Here is an 18,326-nt window from a genome sequence, read left to right as displayed (position 1 = left end):
AAATACTGGAGTGGGTTCCCACTCCCTTCTCCAGGGGATCTTCCCGACCCAGGAGTCAAACCCAGGTCTCTTAGCTCTCCTGCATTGGCAGGCAGGTTCTTTACCACTAGTGCCACCTGGGAAGCCTGTACATATAAGTGATATCATATGGTATTTGTCTTTCCCTTTCTGACTTACTTCACTTAGTGTGGTACTCTCTAGCTGCATCTGTGTTGCTGCAAATGGCATCGTTTTGGATTTTGGTGACTGAGTAGTACTCCGTTGTATAACGTACCACGTCTGATTTATGCATTCGTCTGTCAGTGGACATTCAGATTGTTTCCACATCTTGGCTATTGTGAATAGTGCTGCTATAACACAGGGGTGTGTGTATCTTTTGAATTACAGTTTTGTGGACATCCTTTGACACACTTCCCACTCCCACCCCACCTTTGTTGTTGAATATTTTTTGACACATATCTACCAGTCCAGTAGTTAAGACTCCGAGCTTCCACTGCAGGGGTCGTGGATATTGAGGAAGCAGGATCCCTGCATGACTTGGTGTGGCCAAAAATATAAAAAAGAAGCTGATAGATTCCCCATATAAGTGATATGTATGGTATTTGTCTTTATCTTGTTTGTTTCACTTAGCATAACACCTTCAAGGCCCTTCCATATCATCACAAAAGGCAGACTGAATAGTATTCCACTGTTTACATGTCACATCTTCTTGGTCCATTCACTTATGGACGGACCCTCTGGTGGTCTCTGTGTCTTGGCAACTGTGAGTAATGCTGTGGTGAACATGAGGGTGGAGCTAGTGCTCTGAGATAGTGATTTCATCTTTAGATATATACCCATATATACTCATACTTGTTTTCTTTAGATATATAACTGACTCTTTGTGACCCCATGGACTATACAGTCCATGGAATTCTCCAGGTCAGAATACTAAAGTGGGTAGCCTTTCTCTTCTCCAGGGGATCTTCCCAACCCAGTGATTGAACCCAGGTCTCCTGCATTGCAGGCAGATTCTTTACCAACTGAGTCACAAGGGAAGCCCAAGAATACTGGAGTGGGTAACCTATCCTTTCTCCAGTGGATCTTCCCGACCTGGGAATCAAACCGGGGTCTCTTGCATTGTGGGAGGCGGGAGGATTTTTTACCAACTGAGCTATGAGGGAAGCCCTCACACACCCAGGAAGGGAACTGCACTGAATGTGTGCTCAATCACTCCGTCGCGTCCGACTCTTTGTGACCCCATGGTCGACAGCCCACCAGGATCCTCTGTCCATGGGATTGTCCAGGCAAGACTATTGAAGTGGGTTGCTGTTTCCTTCTCCGTGAGACAGTGATTTCATTTTCTTTAGATAGGTACCCAGGAAGGGAATTGTACTGAATATGCTTTTTAAAAATCAAAGCAACAAAAAAGCTCTTAGATGAAGAGCTGTGTATGTATTTACATTTCCATAAGTTCAGTTTGTAAAATACAGTTCTGTGGTCTTGGGATTGGGCATTGGTGATGTCATAGGTCAGGGTTGCCTGACCTTTGCCGCTGCCCCTTCTCTGCAGCGGCCTCCTCCTGGGAAAGGGAATCTCCCCCTCCAGCTTTGCTGTGTGTGTGTGTGGGTGGTCTGCAGAGACACTGTCCCCCTTTCCTCCCCTTTTCCTCTCTGACTTGGGGTGCTCTCTGCAGAGGTGGGGATCCCGACTGATGGCCAGATTACAGATTATCAGGGAGCGGGTGCTGGGCTCACAGGCTGCCTCCCTCCCCTCTCCTGATGCAGGTGCTTCAGTGAGGAGTCCTGTGTCTCCATCCCTGAAGTGGAGGGCTACGTGGTGGTGCTACAGCCGGATGCCCCCCAGATCCTGCTGAGCGGCACTGCTCACTTTGCCCGCCCAGCTGTGGACTTTGAGGGACTGGAGGGGGTTCCTTTGTTCCCTGACCTCCAGATCACTTGCTCCATTTCACACCAGGTGGAGGCCAAAAAGGACGAGAGTTGGCAAGGCACAGGTAAGCATGCCTCCCAGGGAGGGGTCGGTGTCTGGAACCAACGTGAAGGAGAAAATCTGGAGCTGGACATGAGAACAGTGTCGCCCCACATTCGCTTTTCGAGAACACCTGGCTACTGGGAAGGAGGGCTGGTGGGAGGCCCCCAGGTATAAGGAGGTTGTCAGGTAGTGACCTTCTTGACAGTGATGCTGGCAGCTCTCAGGGGATGACCTGGGAAGGGGAGGAAGAGCGGCCAGGAGGTGGGCCCTTCAGCTCTGACCCGACCCTGACTCCCTCCCGTCCAGTGACAGACACTCGCATGTCAGACGAGATTGTGCACAACCTGGATGGCTGTGAGATCTCCCTCGTGGGGGATGACCTGGATCCCGAGCGGGAAAGTCTGCTCCTGGACATGGCATCCTTGCAGCAGCGAGGCCTGGAGCTCACCAACACATCCGCCTACCTCACCATTGCCGGTCAGTGGGGCCCGAGAGGCGGTCCTCTTTTCTTGGGACACCCCCGTCCATGACCGAGTCTCTGGAGAGCCCAGAGGGTCCTCCTTCCAGGCCCAGGAATGTGACCAAGTGTCTCCTTGCACCTTCCCCACCTGGAGGTCCTCTGGCTTCCAGACTCTCTAGAGGTGGGGCCGGGGTTAGGAATCCTGATGGTTTTTTCCCAGCGTCTCTGTCCAGCCCGGCTCACCTCTGCTCTGGGCTCCACTCTTCTCTGGCTCAGGCTCTGCCTGAGCTGTCTTATTCTCTGGCCATTTGCTCCTCACCATCTTCTCTGTCTTCCATCTCACTGATCTCTTGGATTCAGCATAGCTTTTCTTTTCTTCTAATATTTATTTATGTGGCTGTGCTGGGTCTTAGTTAGTGGCACGCTGGGTCTTTTTTAGTTGCGGCATGCGGGGTCTTTAGCTGTGGCATGCAGACTCTTTAGCTGCAGCCTGCGAACTCTTAGTTGCAGCATGTGGGACCTAGTTCCCTGACCAGGGATGGAACCCGGTCCCCTTCATTGGGAGCATGGAGCCTTAGCCACTGGACCCCCAAGGAAGTTCCTAAGTGCTCATCTCTTAATGTTTGGTGGTAATGACTTGGCAGCTTTCCAGGGAAGCCTGCTCCTCTCCAAAGGACCCTCTGTTGGGGAGAATAGAAGATGGGGTGGCAGGTCCCTTCCTGTTTCCATTGCCTTCCAGAGCCTCATGGAGGGCTTCTGTGTTTGCTCCTCACCGTCTCCCCGCTGCTGCCTCCTCCCTCTGTCCTGCATGCATCCCTGTTTTCCTTCTCTCCATCCCTCCTTCCAGCTTGCAAAGGAGGGCAAATGGAGCCTCGGTTTCTCTGTCCCAGTCAGGCAGAGCTGGCGGGGTGCTGGGGAGCCTCTCTCCCTCTGAGGACTCCTGTTGAGTTGAGGGGCGTCAACAGGTGGGAGTCTGGGAGAGAGACCCCGGGCCTGGGCTGGCTCCTGCTCTGAGCCGCCTCCGGTTCCCAGGGGTGGAGAGCATCACCGTGTACGAAGAGATCCTGAGGCAGGCGCGTTATCGCCTGCGACACGGAGCAGCCCTCTACGCCCGGAAGTTCCGGCTCTCCTGCTCAGAAATGAATGGGCGTTACTCCAGCAATGAATTCATCGTGGAGGTAACCCGAGCCCCCTCCCTTCCAACCCCTCCTCCCCGTCCCCGGGCGAGTTGCCGGGATGGGGGTGCGGACTGAGCCCCCTGGTGGTTGGGGATGAAAACTGCAGCTCGGGCAGGGGACTCCTGGACCCGGGCTGTGGGTAGAGAAGGAGGGGAAGCTGAGGCGGGGGTGAGGGTGGAGCGGGGGGTGGGGGTGGGGGTGCGTGGGCGCGGCAGGGGTGAAGAGATGGGCCTCCGAGGGCTAGAGGAAGACTGAGGAGAAGGAAGCGTACCCACTGAGCCCGTGCTCGCCCCAGGTCAGCGTCCTGCACAGCGTGAACCGGGTGGCCCACCCCAGCCACATGCTCAGCTCCCAGCAGTTTCTGCACCGCGGTCACCAGCCACCGCCTGAGATGGCTGGACACAGCCTGGCCAGCTCCCATCGCAACTCCAGTACGTAAGGCTGGGTGGGGTCAGGGGGCAGGTGGGCACAAGCATCCTCCCCCAACCTCTGGGGGTGGTGGGTGAGGAGGAAGGGATGGAGCCATGGATTCTGTGAAACCTGGCGTGGTTGATGGTTCCGATCCAATCCCTTCACCCCTGGCTCATTCACTTTCCCTAGTGGAGAGCGCGAGCCCTGGGTCATCACAGGGTCACTCATATCCGGGCCGATGGTCAGTGCGGGTGTAGTCTTTGTTGTTGGTGCTGCCAACAATATCAAGTCAGCCCCGGAATTCGGGATCTTCAGTAGTAACGCTATCACGTATTAAGCACCTACTGTATACTAATGCTGTCGACAATACCATTAAGAATACAATTATAAGGTAGATACAGTTTCTATTCTAAATAAGGTTGGTGCTATTGCTTGTCAAATTATGTGCTACATGGCAACCCACTCCAGTACTCTTGCCTGGAAAATCCCATGGACGAAGGAGCCTGGTAGGCTGCAGTCTATGGGGTCGCTAAGAGTCAGGCACGACTGAGCGACTTCACTTTCACTTTTCACTTTCATGCATTGGAGAAGGAAATGGCACCCCACTCCAGTGGTCTTGCCTGGAGAATCCCAGGGATGGCGGAGCCTGATGGGCTGCCATCTATGGGGTTGCACAGAGTCAGACATGACTGAAGTGACTTAGCAGCATTAGCAGCAGCATAAAGTCATAAGGCTACTTCTGAAACAAAATATGCAAACATGTGAAGTGTTACATCCAAATGGACTGATGCCCTTCAGAGCCATCTTGTTCCTTGGCCAGGGTTGCTTACTAGTGATGCAATTTTTAATTCATGATTTGAAATGCTTAATTATAGAAAAATTGGAAACTATAAGTGTAAAGAAGAAAAGTTATCCATAATTCCACCACAGTTGACTCATTGTTAATAGGGTCTCAACCCAGTTTTTGCCTATGTGACTGTTTTCTTTTCTTCTTTTAACAAACATGAGATCAAACTATTTTGTAACCTAATGTTTATACCTAATATTATAAATTGAGCCTTCACATTGTTAAAAACTGCAATGATTCTGATGTTGCTGGAAGTGATTTTTGGAATCGCTTTTTTAGCATTGCTTTCAAAGTCAGTTCATGAGATGCATTTATTTTTGTTACTTTCTGGGCATACCTTGCCTTTGGCCTAGTTCAGTGTTACCCAACATCAGAATCCACTTTTGTCAGAGTTGGCTCTGGATAGCATTTTGCATTTGTACATGTAAAACCCACTCCGGAAAGGCAGAGATGTGTCACATATTAGGAAAAGTCAGGGACTTCCCTGGCGGTCCAGTGGTTAAGACTCTGTGCTTCCACTGCAAGGGGCACAGTTTTGATCCCTGGTCGGGGAACTAAGAGGCATAGCCAAAATAAAAAAGATTAACAAAAAGTCAAAAGGCGAGTTGCAGGTTCTGAAGGCAATTCCCTGAGGAGTTCCAAACACACTTTTTTGGAACAAGGTCATGGTCACTCACTGAGCCCTACCCTGAAAGGACAGCTCTCTTGTCAACCATGTAATTATTAAGAATAGTGAGCACATTGGTGTGCCAAGCACTTTGCCTGTGAATTTTATACCTATTAACCCAATGAGTCATTACAGACAACAGATGAAATAGGCACTAGAATGATCCCCCCTAAAGGCAAGGAAACAGAGACCAGAGAGGTTAAGTACCTTATCCAAGATCACACAGCAAAAGTATAGTGGAGCCAGGATTCGAGTCCAGCCAGCAGAATTCCAGAACCTGTGCCCTAGCCATCACGCTTCATATCCTCTCCATGTTAGATGCTTAAAAAAAAAAGTCTCATCACTTTATAGTTGCACCTAATTTGGGGGAGCCTTTGAGGGCTTCCCAGGATGTCTCTGACTGAGGCTGGCTCCTGGGCACCCCTCAGAATTCAGTCTGGTTTCCTCTCCTTGGGCAGCGGCCCCCACTGTGCTGTCTCTTGTGTTTGCTTCTCCCTGGGACTGGCTCCCCTCACCCTTGCTCTCCCTGAAAACAACTGCAGACGCCTTTTAATTGTTTTCCTGTGATGCCTACAGCAAAGCAGATGGAAGTAGGGGTGAGGAGGGAGTGTAAGGCATAAGCAAGCTGCAAGGTTCTAGGAAGCTTCACACAATCTTGAGAGACATGTGAGTGAACTCGACCTGCTTTTGTTATATGGGCTTTTGGGGCCATGACTCCCTAGCTCTTCTTCCAGTTCTTTCCTTGGCAGTCATCCCACTCAGCCTTGTTGGGGTTGGATACTGGGTCTACCACTCAGATTAGGTTCAAAGTGGGTCCTGGTTGGCATTGCTGTTGGGCTCAGTAACTCTCATCCTTGTTTACGCTGCTTGCTCTGAGATCCCACTTGAGAGCGGCAGCCTGCTTTTCCTTTCTCCTGATTTTGGCCTGAGTAGGGTTCAGAGTTCATAGTTTACCCGAGGGCCTTGGTGATTGACAGCTCCTGAACTTATCAGGAGATCCATTTTGTCCATGTACCTTTCCTGACTCTTCAAAGTGTCCCCTTTCTCTCCCTTCCCTCCAGCCCTGAGAGTGGAGTTACAGAATTGTGGTTTAGCGATTTCAAACTACTCTGACCATGCAAAAGAGGAAGAGATAGAATTCTCTCCAATGGGAAGGGTGGTTCATTTCTCTGAAGCGCCTAAGTGCACCAGGAAAGAGCTCAGTGTGAACTGGCACAGTCAGCCAAGGAAGGTCTGCTGGCACATTCAGAGCTTGACCTTGAACCTGGAGGGTAGAAGGGAGTCTGGATGGACATGAGAGAGAACAAGAGTGTGAGAACTGGGGGCGGGGGGGGGGAGGAGGTGGCTTGGGGGGTTGTGTTTGGAGAGAACGATGCTGCCTGAGAAGGGTAAGATGAGCGATGAAGACAAGATTTATCCAGTCCTGCCATATTTTGATGCACATCAGAATCGCCTGGGAGCAGTAAAAACACTTAGTGCCTCGGCCACATCCCATACCAGTTCAATCAGAAGGTCTAGGGTGGGGAGCCAGGCTTCAGTGGGTTTTTAAAGATCCTCAGGTGATTCCAATGTGCAGTCAAGTTAGGAATTATTTCCTTGCTTTGTTACCTACAAGTATTTGAGACTTTGTGGAGAGACCCACAGTGCACTAGGATGAGAATAGAAAATGAAGTTGGACGTGAGGCAGAAAGGACAATGATGGAAGAAGATGAAGCCAGGGAATAAGTCAGTTCATAAAACATATGCTGTGAGATACTGCACAATTGCTGGAGTGGCCAGAATTTGGACCTGAGCTTCCTTGGAGCTGAAACAGGAGAAAATCTGAGCAGATAGGAACGTCATATGATGGGACCCACCAGTGTTTCTGGTTGGAGGTTTCTCCCCAGGCTCTGCAGAAAGGGGGCTCCACGCAGGGCTGTGGACAGGGCATCCACGGTGCCTTACACTCACACAGAGCCAGGGGTTTCACATGGGCTACTGGCTAGAACTCAAACACTCCTTCCTGTTGGCCTTGGAGGTCACTCGAGGCCAGAGTCAACTACTTGGAGCTAATGCAGTAAGAAAGGTTGATGATGTTTCTTGGACTCTTGGTTTCCATCCGTAGCTAACTTAAAAATCCTCCCATCTCCCTGGCCTCCTGGCTCAGTTTAAACTAATTAACTGTGCTTGTTTGCCTGCACATGCAGTGTCTGCACTTGGTCTTTCCTGTGGTCCTTTCTGATGGCCGGCAGTCAGCTTGTCACTTCCCTTACCAGGCCAGGGGCTTGGAGGGACAGATGCGTTTGATTAGGGCACAGAGCAGAAGCTCTGGCTCTTCGTCACTGTGGCTGTGGAGCCAGTTCACCCGCTGTGGCCTCCACCCCGAGGAGGCGTTTCTACTTCTACAGCCTGGGCTTGGCTACGGGGGCATTCTGCTGGTGGGGGTCACTGTTCTGGGATCCTGCCCCACCGACCTGGACACCCGAGAGGGGCTTTTTCCTGCAGAGGAGCTGACAGGCCAGCTTGGCCTCCCCTCTCCTCCTCCTCCACCCCCAGGCAGTTGAGAAACACTCATTCAGCCAGGCTCATCTCTCCTCAGAGCCGGCGCCCAGGGAGCCTGCCTCCCTTGCTCTGCAGAGTCAGTTGTCATCGGCCCCAAATGGGCTATGGGTCGGGTCAGAGTGGGGACCGACTTGGCAGAGCCCCATCAGGGCGGCCTCAGGGAGGCGTGAGGCCAGTGCGACTGCTCCCACACCTGCTTGTGTTTCCACACCGGGCTGGCTCTGGAGCATGTGGCAACGTGTGCGTGCACTCTCTGCTGGAGGACAGGTGTGCACCAGGGTGTGCCCCACGCTGTGTGCTTCCCCGTGCTCTGCTCCGTCTCTGGCCACGTGAGTCTCGGAGGCTGTGGGTAAACTCGTGTGTGTGTGTGCGTGTGAGTGAGACGCATATACTAACAGCCCCTCAGCAACCGGATCACCCAGGGTGTGGGTCCTACACAGCCTCTCTGGTCAGTGAGGCGCTGCTCCTACGTGGCTGGCAGGAGTGGGCACGCATGTGGGGTCTAGTCACCCAGCTGCCCGTGAGGGCACTGGGCCTGGGGGCACGCCTGTGGGGTCTCTACCTCCACCTGCTGTCCGTGGGGCTGTGGGCTCCTCTGTTTTGCCTCCTCCTGCTTTTCCGCGTGCTGTCCATGTGTGTGCAGGAGCTGGGCAAGGCTGTGCTCACGGCTGCTGCTTCTGTGGCCGTCTGGATCCAGGTCTGTGGAGGGTACATTGTCCTGCAGGGGCTCGCCTGGACTGCTCAGCTGGTGGGGAGCTGGGTGGCGCTGCACGTGTGGCTCTGCTGTGCCTTGATGGAGACCCTCAGGCACGTCCTTTCCATCCTGCCACGTGAGCAGGCTGTCAGGTGGCTGGTGCGGGCAGGCGTGCTGGCCGGCAGAGGCCTGGCGCGGGTGCGGGGCGTGGCGACCCTGGTCCAGGTGTGCACCCACACGCTCTTCCTGGGCGTGTACCTGTGTCTGCACGTGTGCTTTGCCGCCATCAGCTCCAAGGTCCGAGTGAGGGTGCATGCCCCCCTCTGGGTCTCCCTGCCCTTTAGGGTCCATGCCCCCCTGAGCCTGGCCTTCAGAGTGAGGCTGCAGGCCCAGAGGCACGACAGGGCCCAGGGGACGGGGGGTGCATCCCGAGGGGAGCAGAGCCCCCTGGTGTCCAGGACGACCCCAGTGTCCAGGACACCCCCAGTGTCTGGGACGCCTCTGGTGTCCAGGACGCCCCCAGTGTCCAGGACGCCTCTGGTGTCCAGGAGGCTCGAGACCACAAGGAGACGGGAGGCATCACGGAGCAGGGGTGAGCTCTGTCCAGGTGGGTACTTGAACGGGCTGCTTTCTACCTCTTGGTCCTGTCCCCAGCCTTGGGTGTCAGGCCACGCTTGGAGCCCACTTCTCCTCTTCAAATGAAGGAGAACATTCTCTCCTCTTGTATCATCAATTCTGTGTGGCCACCTCTCTCCTTTCCCCTCTGGGCTCCTGGGACCTCCTTCCTGGACTGCATGGTCCCCAGGGAAGGCGCAGGCAGAGGACCTGGGCAGGGTCCAGGCCTTGCCCTGTCTGCCGAGCCCAGAACCACTCAGGGCAACATTGGGCTGAGGGCCCTTCTCCCTTTGCCCTTCCTCCTGTGCAAACCTCCTCCCTCCCTCAGGCTCTCAGTCCCTCTAGCCGCCCTCTTCCCTCCCCGTCTCTGCCCTTCCCTGGTCGCTTAGTCGAGTCTGACTCTCTGCGACCCCTTGGACTGTAGCCCGCCAGGCTCCTCTGTCCATGGGATTTCCCAGGTAAGAATACTGGAGTGGGTTACCAGTTCCTCCTCCAGGGGATATTCCCGACCCAGGGACTGAACCCTGGTCTCCTGCATTGAAGGCAGATTCTCTACCCGTGGGACTCTGCTTCTCTTCCAGCTTCTACAGTGGAGACCTCTCTTCTGGGCCATCATGGACCCTCTCTTTTGCTCAGAGATGCCCTCTCCCCAGGCCCCTGACGCCCTCCTGCCATCCCCTCCCCCTCCCCCGCCAGCGGAGTTGGCTCAGGTGTGCCTGGCTCTCTCTGCAGTGGTCCCCAGTGCGGCGACCCTCATCATCGTGGTGTGCGTGGGCTTCCTGGTGCTCATGGTCGTCCTGGGTCTCGTGCGCATCCACTCACTGCACCGCCGCGTCTCGGGGGCCAGCGGGCCTCCCGGGGCCTCCAGCGACCCCAAGGACCCCGATCTCTTCTGGGATGACTCAGCTCTCACCATTATCGTGAACCCCATGGAGGTGAGTGGGGGGCCTGGCAGAGTCAGGGTGCAGCTGGGGCGCACTCCCAGCAGGAAGACTCCCAATGAGCACCCCCCCTCCACCCTTCCCCAGTCCTACCAGAGCCGGCAGGTCTGCGTGGCGGGCGCTGCGGGTGGCCAGCCGGATGACGAGGACAGCAGCGACTCGGAGGCAGCCGACTCTCCCAGCAGCGATGAGAGACGCATCATTGAGACCCCCCCTCACCGCTACTGAGGACTCTGCCCCTCCCCAGACAGAGAATTCTGTCCCGGTGAGACAGACACACCCAAGAGACAGGAGGAGCTTCTTAGAGGAGAGAGACCAGGTGGGGTGGAGGAGAGAGCTCTTAGGAGTCCTCTCCTAATCTCAGAATCCAGGGGCCCACCAGAGCCCGCCCCCTCCCCCTCAGCTCCCAGCCCACCCCCGCTCCGTGCCTCTGGGCTCCTACTCCCGGGTGGGGGAGATTCTGGCTGCCTTCTCTGTCGCCAGGCAGCCACCCCCTTTGCTGATCCACGTCTGTCTCTTCCCCCACCGGCCATGTGCTATATGGGGGGAGGGACTGAAGGAAACCTTGTCCCCTGCCCTTACCTTCTCTCCTGTCCATGGGGCCCCCTGGCCGGGCATTCTCTGCTTCTCTTAATGAGCCCCCCCTTTCCACTTCACTCTGGGGATCCCCTCCTCTCCTGGCCCCCTTCCCTCCTCTTCCTCTCCTGTCCCCCCCTTTCTGAGGCCTGGCTCTGGCCGGGTTGTAGGGGTGGGAGTACGGTGGGGGCCCCAGCTGGATTATATATAATGTATATTTTTTCATGTTGTCGTGAGCGCAGCCCCTGTGTTCCGTGTGCAGCTCACAACCTTGTGTGCGTGTGGCATCGTCACGTCCTGGGGTGGGATGGGGGTTGGGTGGTGGGTGTGTGAGGGAGGGGACACACCCTAGGGTTTTCAAATAAAACAACTGGAGAAAAGCCTGGTCAGCTGCCTCTGGCCTGCTTGATGCCTGGTGGGCGCTCTGTGGGTGGCCGCTCTGGGGTCTCTGAGCTGAAGTGCGGGGCAGGGCTGGTTTTCTGGGTGCTGTGGCCAGGATCGGATGGCTCCCACTGCACCCCGGGAAGAGTACAAGCAGTTGAGGGGATGCTGCACACGCCAGGGCTTTGTGGAGGACATTGTCACCACCCCCATCTCTTGAAAATTTTCACCTGGGGTGCCTGTGTGCCCAGCCCCAGGGGAGTCGAGGGGGAGAGGGCAGGCAACCCTGCTATTTGTTTTTTAAAAAGGGGTTTCCCTTTTAAAAATTAATTAATTGATTAATTATCAGCCACACCTTGCGGACTGTGGGCTCTTAGTTCCCCCACCAGGGATTGAACCTTTGCCTCCTGCAGCGGAAGCACAGAGTCTTCACCGTGGGACCAGCAGAGAAGTCCCAGTGCTGCTGTTTGTAAGAGAGAACGGGCTCTGAGAGGTGTCCCTCAGGTAGAAGGGGCAGGAACCAGATGGGGTTATTTCAGAAGAGTACACTGTAGACGGAGCATCCTTCCTACGGTGTCCTGGCCCCAGGGAAGACCAGGGACCCAGGTCTTAATTACTGTGTGTGAGATGAGGGGCTTAGAGTATCAGTCATGTTACCCCAGGTGGCACAGTTGGTAAGGAATCCGCCTGCCAATGCTCTCGGGTTTGATCCCTGGGTTGGGAAGATCCCTTGGAGAAGGAAATGGCAACCTACTCCAGTATTCTTGCCTGGGAAATCTCATGGACAGAGGAACCTGACAGGCTATAGTCCGTGGAGTCACAAAGAGTTGGACATGACTGAGCACACACGTGTTTGCACACACACACACGTTATCCCTACTTCTCTGTGGTCCTCTTGGACTCACGGGGGTTGGGGTGGAGCTTACGGGCCCTCTGCTCTGCCACCCATGCCTGGTATTCCCTCTGCCAGGCACCCATCCTGGCCCCTGGCTTCAGCTACTGGCCATGTGTTGATGTCCACCCAGACCTCCCGCCCAGCTACCTAGTGGCATCTCCACTAGGGCATCCTGTACTCCAGATGCTACCGTGGCCCAGATTCTGCTCTGTCCGTTTTGCCTTTCTCCCAGTTACCTGAGCCAGAGACCTGGGAGTGGGTTGGGATTTCTCCCTCTCTCTTAACCTCATGTCCACATGGTGACTAACCCTCTTGTTTTTACTTTTTACCCCTTAAAATCTCTCCAGTGTCTTTTTTCTCCCTGGCACCCCATTGCTGGTGCTGCCTTGGTTTATTTCGTCTTTAGCACATGTCTGGTCTGTTGCAAGAGCCTCTTACATGTCACCTACCTGCCTCCTACCTCTTCTTGCCTCCAGTGTTTTGCTCCACTCCACCTGCCTCTGGGTCGGAGTGACTTTTCTAAAGTGCGGGTTCTCCTCCTGGAACCTTCCCTACTTCCAAATCACTGTCTGGGTCAAGTTTGGACACCTTGAGAGGCCCCTCAACCCACCACCCCCCATCTCCCTGGCCCTCCCTGCCACCACCCCTGCACATCTAAGTACCAATCACACAAACCACCGGTCTTTCCCCAAACCTGCCCTGCTGCTTCTTGCAGCATGTACCATTCACTCTGTCTAGTGTGCCCTTTCCCCTTTGTGTGCCTAGCCATCTTGTCCTTATCACTCAAGACATAGCGTTGCCTCTTCCAGGGAGTCTTCTGTGCTCTGGCACCTCTTGATCACACCTCTATCACAGCCCTCTTCGCTACATGGTGGTTCACATCTGTGTCCACCACCAGACTCTCTGTGTCCTCAGAACTCACACAGGGTCTGGTGCGCAGTAGGGGCTCTGAAGGATGAATGAGATGCATGTGGCTCTCAGATTGATTCTATGAGAAAAGATGAATTGATAGGAGGGGAGGGGGACCTGCTCTGGCCTGGGGGTGTCAGTGCACAGAGGACAGATGTGACCCAGCAAGTGCCTGCAGAACCCTCTCCTGGAGGGGCCCTTGTGGATGCCAAGGTAATGTTTCCATGTCTGTGGCAATAACACGTGGGAGGCAGCCTACCCGTTCTCCCTGGAGCTGCTCAGAGCAATGGCTCAATGGGCAGAGCCTTCAGATATCGAAGCCTCAGTGCTAACAAGGTGTGAGAGTGAGATTTTAGTCATTGGTCTTAAACTTCAGAGAGCTCACCCCCTCTCCTCTTACTGTCCCTCCTAGTCCTCACACATCCCTGGCCTCAGGGTCCACAGCTTCCTACACAGAGCAGTGAAGTCAAGTGTTTGCCCTCCTGCTCAGTCACTCAGTCATTTCTGACTCTGCGACTCCATGGACTGTAGCCTGCCAGGCTCCTCTGTGCATGGAATTCTCCAGGCAAGAATACTGGAGTGGGTTGCCATTTCCTCCTCCAGGGGGTCTTCCCGACCCAGGGATCAAACCCACATCTCCAGGTTTTCTGCACTGGCAGGTGGATTCTTTACCATTAGCGCCACCAAATGGGAAGCCCATTTGCCCCTGGAGCCCCCACAGTGTGGCCAAGACTCAGGACCTGGGGTCTTCACTCAAATTCAAGCCCCAGCTCTTGGGAGCAGGTGGGGCAAGTACACACATCGGCAGCACAGAGTCCATCTCTTAGCGTCTGCCCAGTCCCGGCCTCTGTGGATCATCCATCTCTGGGACCAACTGAGGTTTCTTCTGAAATGCACCCTTTCTGCATTCGTTTCCTGGGGACTCTCCAGGGTCATGGACCACTGACTGTGTCTTACAGGTACATCCTTTCCTGTCCCTCCTGTTCATCCCTAGTGCTGACACCCCAGATGCCAGCCCATGGCTGCCAGAACCTCCTGACATGACAGCGGGGCAGGTGGTCATGTCACCATGGGGTGGGTGGGTGCCTGGAGAAGACTTTGAACCCCATGTGCCCCCACATTGCCCCAAGTGACCACTCTTGCTTGTGGACTCATTCTCCTCTCTCAGTCAGTCTTTCTCTCTCTCTCACACATGCACACTGGAAATGGGAATCAGGAGTGAGGCAAGATGCTGACTCCCATTGTGCAGAGAAGGGGCGGCAGGCAGGAGTCCAAATGGGTTTCTATTTTGTTTCTCAAGATCTCCTGGAAAGTTCCCCAACCTCCCTCACAGAACCTCTCAAAGCCTCAGGACACCAGGATTTGGGCAGGGCTTCCCATTTCTCTCGTCATGTAATTTGATACAGTAAACATCTCCTTTGGCCTCATTCAGATCTTCTCTTTCACACTGAAAGCCTGTTTTCCTGTTAAGTCCATTCTCTGCAGTGAAAATTGATGAGCTTCCTGGAAAGTGCGTGATGGAGAGCCAGATCCTTGAGAGAAGCTGTAGTGGCAGAGAGGGTAACCAAGTGATCAAGAATCAAGTGTCTCCATCCTATTACTAGACCAGAGACCTGAACGCTCACCTTTGTGTCTTCTGGGAAGTGGACACGCACGCACGCACACACACCAGGGCTCTGACCATGTCAGGATTCCACCACTCTGCAACCTTTCCACGATCCTAAAACCTGCATTTCAGCAGCTGCCAGCCCCTGCCTTGGGGGCTTTGCTGGGACAGGTCAGGCATGACATGTCTGCTCCCAGTCTCCTAGCACCCGTGGAAGAGCTCATATTACCTTCACATTTTAATCTCCATGTTGTCCCCCCAAAATATGTCCTCTGGTTCCCCTTGGGGTTCCTCTGGACCAGTCACCTAGATCCTGGCCTTTCCTGGTGGCTCAGATGGTAAAGAATCTGCCTGCAATGCAGGAGACCTGGGTTGGATATCTGGCTTGGGAAGACCCCCTGGAGGAGGGAATGGCAACCCACTCCAGTATTCTTGTTTGGAGAATCCCATGAACAGAGGAGCCTGGTGGGCTACAGTCCATGGGGTTCCAAAGAGTTGGAGACGACTGAACGACCAACACACACACACCCAGACCCTAGGACGTTCCCAGGGTGCCTGTAGCATGAGCTGAGCTTGCATCCTCAGTGCTCCTTGGTGCACTGTGGGCTCTGGGCGTCCTGCACTCTGCCTCCCGGGAAGCCCTCTTCTCACCCAGCGACCTGCTGAGGTCTCCCGCTCCGGGGCGCCCCCTCCTGGAAAGACGAGGAGCGGCAGGAAGGGAGCCGGTGCGGAGGGAGATGGGTGAGTCCAGGCCGGCAGGCAGGCGCATCTGAGAGACGGAGGAACTGGCACGCTTATTTTCATCGCGCTGGTGTCGCTGCGTCTTCCGCGGCACCACGCTGCTGTCGCTCCCTAAAATAACCTCGTTCTACAGGAAAAGGACAGATGAGGTTTAAATTTAGCAACGGTGGGTGTGAGGGGGTGGGGGAATGCAGACTCTGGGAGGTGGTGGGGCTGGCTTTGTCATTGAAGGAATTGGAAGCCCGTGATGCCTGCCTGAGGATTCTCACCCACAGGATAAGGGAACGTCCAGCCCGAATGTAATGTCCAGTCTCGAAGACCTGCCCTAAATATCCGAAGTTCTCTCCCCACGTCTGCAGTCCCGCCCACCTCCTCACCAGAAGTGATCTTTTCCCTTAAACAGCTGAGTTGGGGTTATGCTGCCATTTCTCCACGGGCTTCTGCGTGGCTGGTTCTTTGGGGAGAGGTTGTTAAAGGGCAAAAGCAGAAGTTGAGAAAACCCCCGAGTTTCAGCCCGGCCTAATGAAGGGAGAGGAGTCTTCCTGGGCTCAGGGCGCCACGGACAGGGAGAAGTCCAAAAGGCACAGGAGCTGTGGAGAGACGGTGATGTCACTTGCGGATGGCAGCAGGGCAAAGACCCAGGGCACCAGGCCCAGGCGACTCAGCTGCCTAGTCCCCCTGGAAGTTCGGCAGCCCCCCACAGACCACCCAGCCAATGACCCTCCACCTCGGGGCCCCGCTCTTCCTGCATCATCTTGCTGTTTTGAGGAAATTTCAAAGCACAGGGGGCACCTCCTGCCAGGGATGGTATGGGGAGGCGGCGTAAAGGAGGAGGGAGGAGGGACTGAGGAGCCCCGACCCCACCCCCCACCCCTATGTTCGCATCTCAGCAACTTAGTGTTCAGCCTTGGTCTTCAGCTTCTCTAAGCGATGGCTCACTGGCTGTCAAAAGAACTGCTTACTCCAAGGGTTCAGTGAGGCTTCAATACGATCACTTTTTCTGGCCCACGCCATGAACAGCCTAGGGGAGGCTTGCACCGACATGAAGCGCGTGCACCCACCAGCGCTTCAGAGTACTTCAGTCACTGGTTTGCCAAGAAATTCCTCAGGGGGCACTGCTCCAGGGTCCCACGCATTGACCTTTTCAAGCACTACCATCAGTGTGTTCAGATCAGAAAGCAACAAAGGAGAAGGAGATTCCTGGTGAAGGACTGGAGTTCATGGGTCATGGCAAAGAAAAGCCTGAAAGCTCTTCTTGACCTTGACAGTCAACCTTGAAAATGGATGTCTCAAATCAGGAAATTGAGGACTCTGGTTCTTGTCAGTTAGAACTGAAGATAGCATTGATCTGATTAATTCAGGAGGGAGGAGTTTCCTTTTTCCTTGATATTTTCCTCTCACTTGTAAAAGATGGTGAACCGTCACTCTGCTTTGAGATTTCCGGCTTTGGCATCTCTGCAGGATTATCGGTGTTCTAAATAATGGGATTTTGGGGGATTATGGTTGTAATACTTGGTCTGGGGTCAGTTTTAAATATGTCTTGTATGAAAACACTTGTAACCTTGTCAAGATGTCTAAGATTGCCTGACCTTGAGTCATTCTTTGAAGAACTTTACAGACACTCTACCGGGGTTATTTTTTCTTGGAAGTAACTGGTTAAGATCTCTTTTCTCTGAGGGAACTAGTGCTCCAGAAAGGGTTCCCAGAACAATAGTTGCAGTCAATGCTTGGGAGCACAGTTTTATTTTTATATAGTAATTTAACTGTTAAGGTTGCCAGTAGACTGGGTTAGCCAAGAGGAAGATGGATTTCAGTCTTCCTGTTAAGACAGTTCCCTATCTTAATAAGAGGTGTCAGAGCTCATATTAAGATGTAAAAGCTTCATGAATGCTGCATTTCAGAGTTCATGGTGTAGTTCAGGAATTAAAATTCTTGAAGTGGCTATGGAGAAAGATCCTAAATTACAAAGATTTGCTGCTGCCAGCTACCAACCTAAGTCAATGAATTAAGTCAACCTGTATATCGTAAAAATGCCAAAATGCTGCCTATGATTAAATGGGGGTGGGGTGGGATGGAAAAGAGGTTGCTTAATTTGCCTTGTTTATTCACCCTGCCCTGTAATGCCTGTAATCATGAAAATGGAATAAATTGTAATATTTAGTTTAAAAAAAATCACTTTTTCTGACACAACTCAAAATTGGCATAATATACGTGAGCTATCGTTATCATTAATTATTGGGAGATGGGCAGGTGATTAAGGGGTCTTTAAAACATGGCCTCTAGGGGATGGCAGGATCGCTGAAGTTCCTTGCCCCTCCGCCACCGACCCCAGACTCCGACAGTATGGCTTGTAGAAAAAAAAAAAACAAAAACGGTGATTGCATTTATTTCTAATGTGTATGTATTTATTTATTTTGACTGTGCTATGCAGCATGTGAATCTTAGTTCCCCTGAGTATGGATGGAACTCACAACCCCTGCATTCGAAGCACAGAGTCCTAACCACTGGACTGCCAGAGAAGTCCCCGGGCTTGTGGTTTTGAACACATGCTTTGGAGCTAGACATGCCTGGGTTTTTCTTCACTTGGCAGCTTACAGAAGATTACTGTGGCCAATGCCCATAGGAGAGGGGCTATTTTCATAGTTTTCAGGCTGATTTAAATAAGCACAGGGTTGTTTTTTTTTAATAGGTGGGGGATCTTGGCCACAGGAGTGGCTAAGGTCTCTATAAGCAAGAGCTCACTGGCTTTCAGGTGCTGACTTCATGGTCAGAGGTGACCTGGTACTATAGATAAGGCAAAAATAGAGGTTAGTTCACCAATAGATGGTCTTTCCTCAAAATGGGCAGGATCTTAGCTATAAATGCTTTCCAGGTAAGACTCCGGTATGGAATA

The 18,326-nt window shown here is 53.5% G+C and overlaps 1 protein-coding gene across 1 annotated transcript in view; it reads left to right on the top strand.

The window, feature by feature from the left end:
- The window catches only part of CLSTN3 (calsyntenin 3), a 30,168-nt gene extending 19,093 nt beyond the window's left edge, over positions 1-11,075 (top strand). The window contains exons 13-18 of the mRNA XM_068970535.1: positions 1,767-1,993; positions 2,278-2,448; positions 3,464-3,609; positions 3,905-4,040; positions 10,117-10,319; positions 10,413-11,075. Of these exons, the coding sequence (XP_068826636.1) occupies positions 1,767-1,993; positions 2,278-2,448; positions 3,464-3,609; positions 3,905-4,040; positions 10,117-10,319; positions 10,413-10,553 (1,024 nt within the window). The 3' untranslated portion in view covers positions 10,554-11,075. The remainder of the gene's footprint in view (positions 1-1,766; positions 1,994-2,277; positions 2,449-3,463; positions 3,610-3,904; positions 4,041-10,116; positions 10,320-10,412) is intronic.
- Positions 11,076-18,326: the final 7,251 nt, after the last annotated feature.

Source organism: Capricornis sumatraensis, chromosome 4 (genome assembly GCF_032405125.1).
Source record: "Capricornis sumatraensis isolate serow.1 chromosome 4, serow.2, whole genome shotgun sequence".
NCBI lineage: Eukaryota > Metazoa > Chordata > Mammalia > Artiodactyla > Bovidae > Capricornis > Capricornis sumatraensis.
The sequence above is the reverse complement of the archived record's forward strand: the minus strand, read 5'-3'. Positions and strand labels throughout refer to the sequence as shown.